Source organism: Calidris pugnax, unplaced genomic scaffold (assembly GCF_001431845.1).
Source record: "Calidris pugnax isolate Ruff unplaced genomic scaffold, ASM143184v1 scaffold8, whole genome shotgun sequence".
Taxonomy (NCBI): domain Eukaryota; kingdom Metazoa; phylum Chordata; class Aves; order Charadriiformes; family Scolopacidae; genus Calidris; species Calidris pugnax.
This window is the reverse complement of record NW_015090830.1, coordinates 21,449,419-21,449,916: the sequence shown is the minus strand read 5'-3', so window position 1 is coordinate 21,449,916 and position 498 is coordinate 21,449,419. Positions and strand designations below refer to the sequence as shown.

The following is a 498-nucleotide window of genomic DNA, read 5'->3' as shown; positions in this document are numbered from 1 at the left end:
GCGGCCCCGCCACGAGACGGAGATCATCTCCTGAGCCCCTCCAGCCACCGCCGAGGGAAAGGCCGGGGTGGGGGGTGTGGGTGGAGGGGAGGCGGCGGGTGCGGCCGGGCTGTCCCCCTTCCCCACGCGGCAATAACCCAGCGGCTCAGGCCCCGCCGCCGACAAGCTCAAGCGGCCGCCGCTCTCTGAGGCCTCCTGTGTCTGCGCGCGCGGGCGGCGGTTGGAAACGGTTGGAAGCCGTTGGGCGCGAGGGCGGGGTGGGGGGGCGTGGCGCGCGGGGGCGTGGTGCGGGGCGTCCCCCACAGGGGCGGAAGGCGGGAAGCGCTTCCGGGGCAGGGCGGGAGGGCGGTGTGAGGGGGAAAATGGCGCCGCGGAAGAAAGGGATGGCGGCGGCGGCGCGGGGGAAACGCGGTCCGCCCGCCGCTCACCTCAGCCCGGCCTCCTCGGAGGACGAGGCCCCGGAGGAGGTGTCCTTCGGCGCGGCGAGAGAGGCGGCTG

At 76.3% G+C, this 498-nt stretch overlaps 2 protein-coding genes across 2 annotated transcripts in view; both read left to right on the top strand.

The window, feature by feature from the left end:
- Positions 1–136, top strand: part of SIRT5 (sirtuin 5) — a 9,835-nt gene extending 9,699 nt beyond the window's left edge. The window contains exon 10 of the mRNA XM_014940785.1: positions 45–136. Coding sequence (XP_014796271.1) covers positions 45–136 — 92 coding nt within the window. The remainder of the gene's footprint in view (positions 1–44) is intronic.
- A 209-nt stretch (positions 137–345) lies between these two features.
- NOL7 (nucleolar protein 7) overlaps positions 346–498 on the top strand; it is a 4,384-nt gene continuing 4,231 nt past the window's right edge. Inside the window, exon 1 of the mRNA XM_014940882.1 lies at positions 346–498. This exon is cut by the window's right edge and continues 6 nt beyond it. Coding sequence (XP_014796368.1) covers positions 363–498 — 136 coding nt within the window. The 5' untranslated portion in view covers positions 346–362.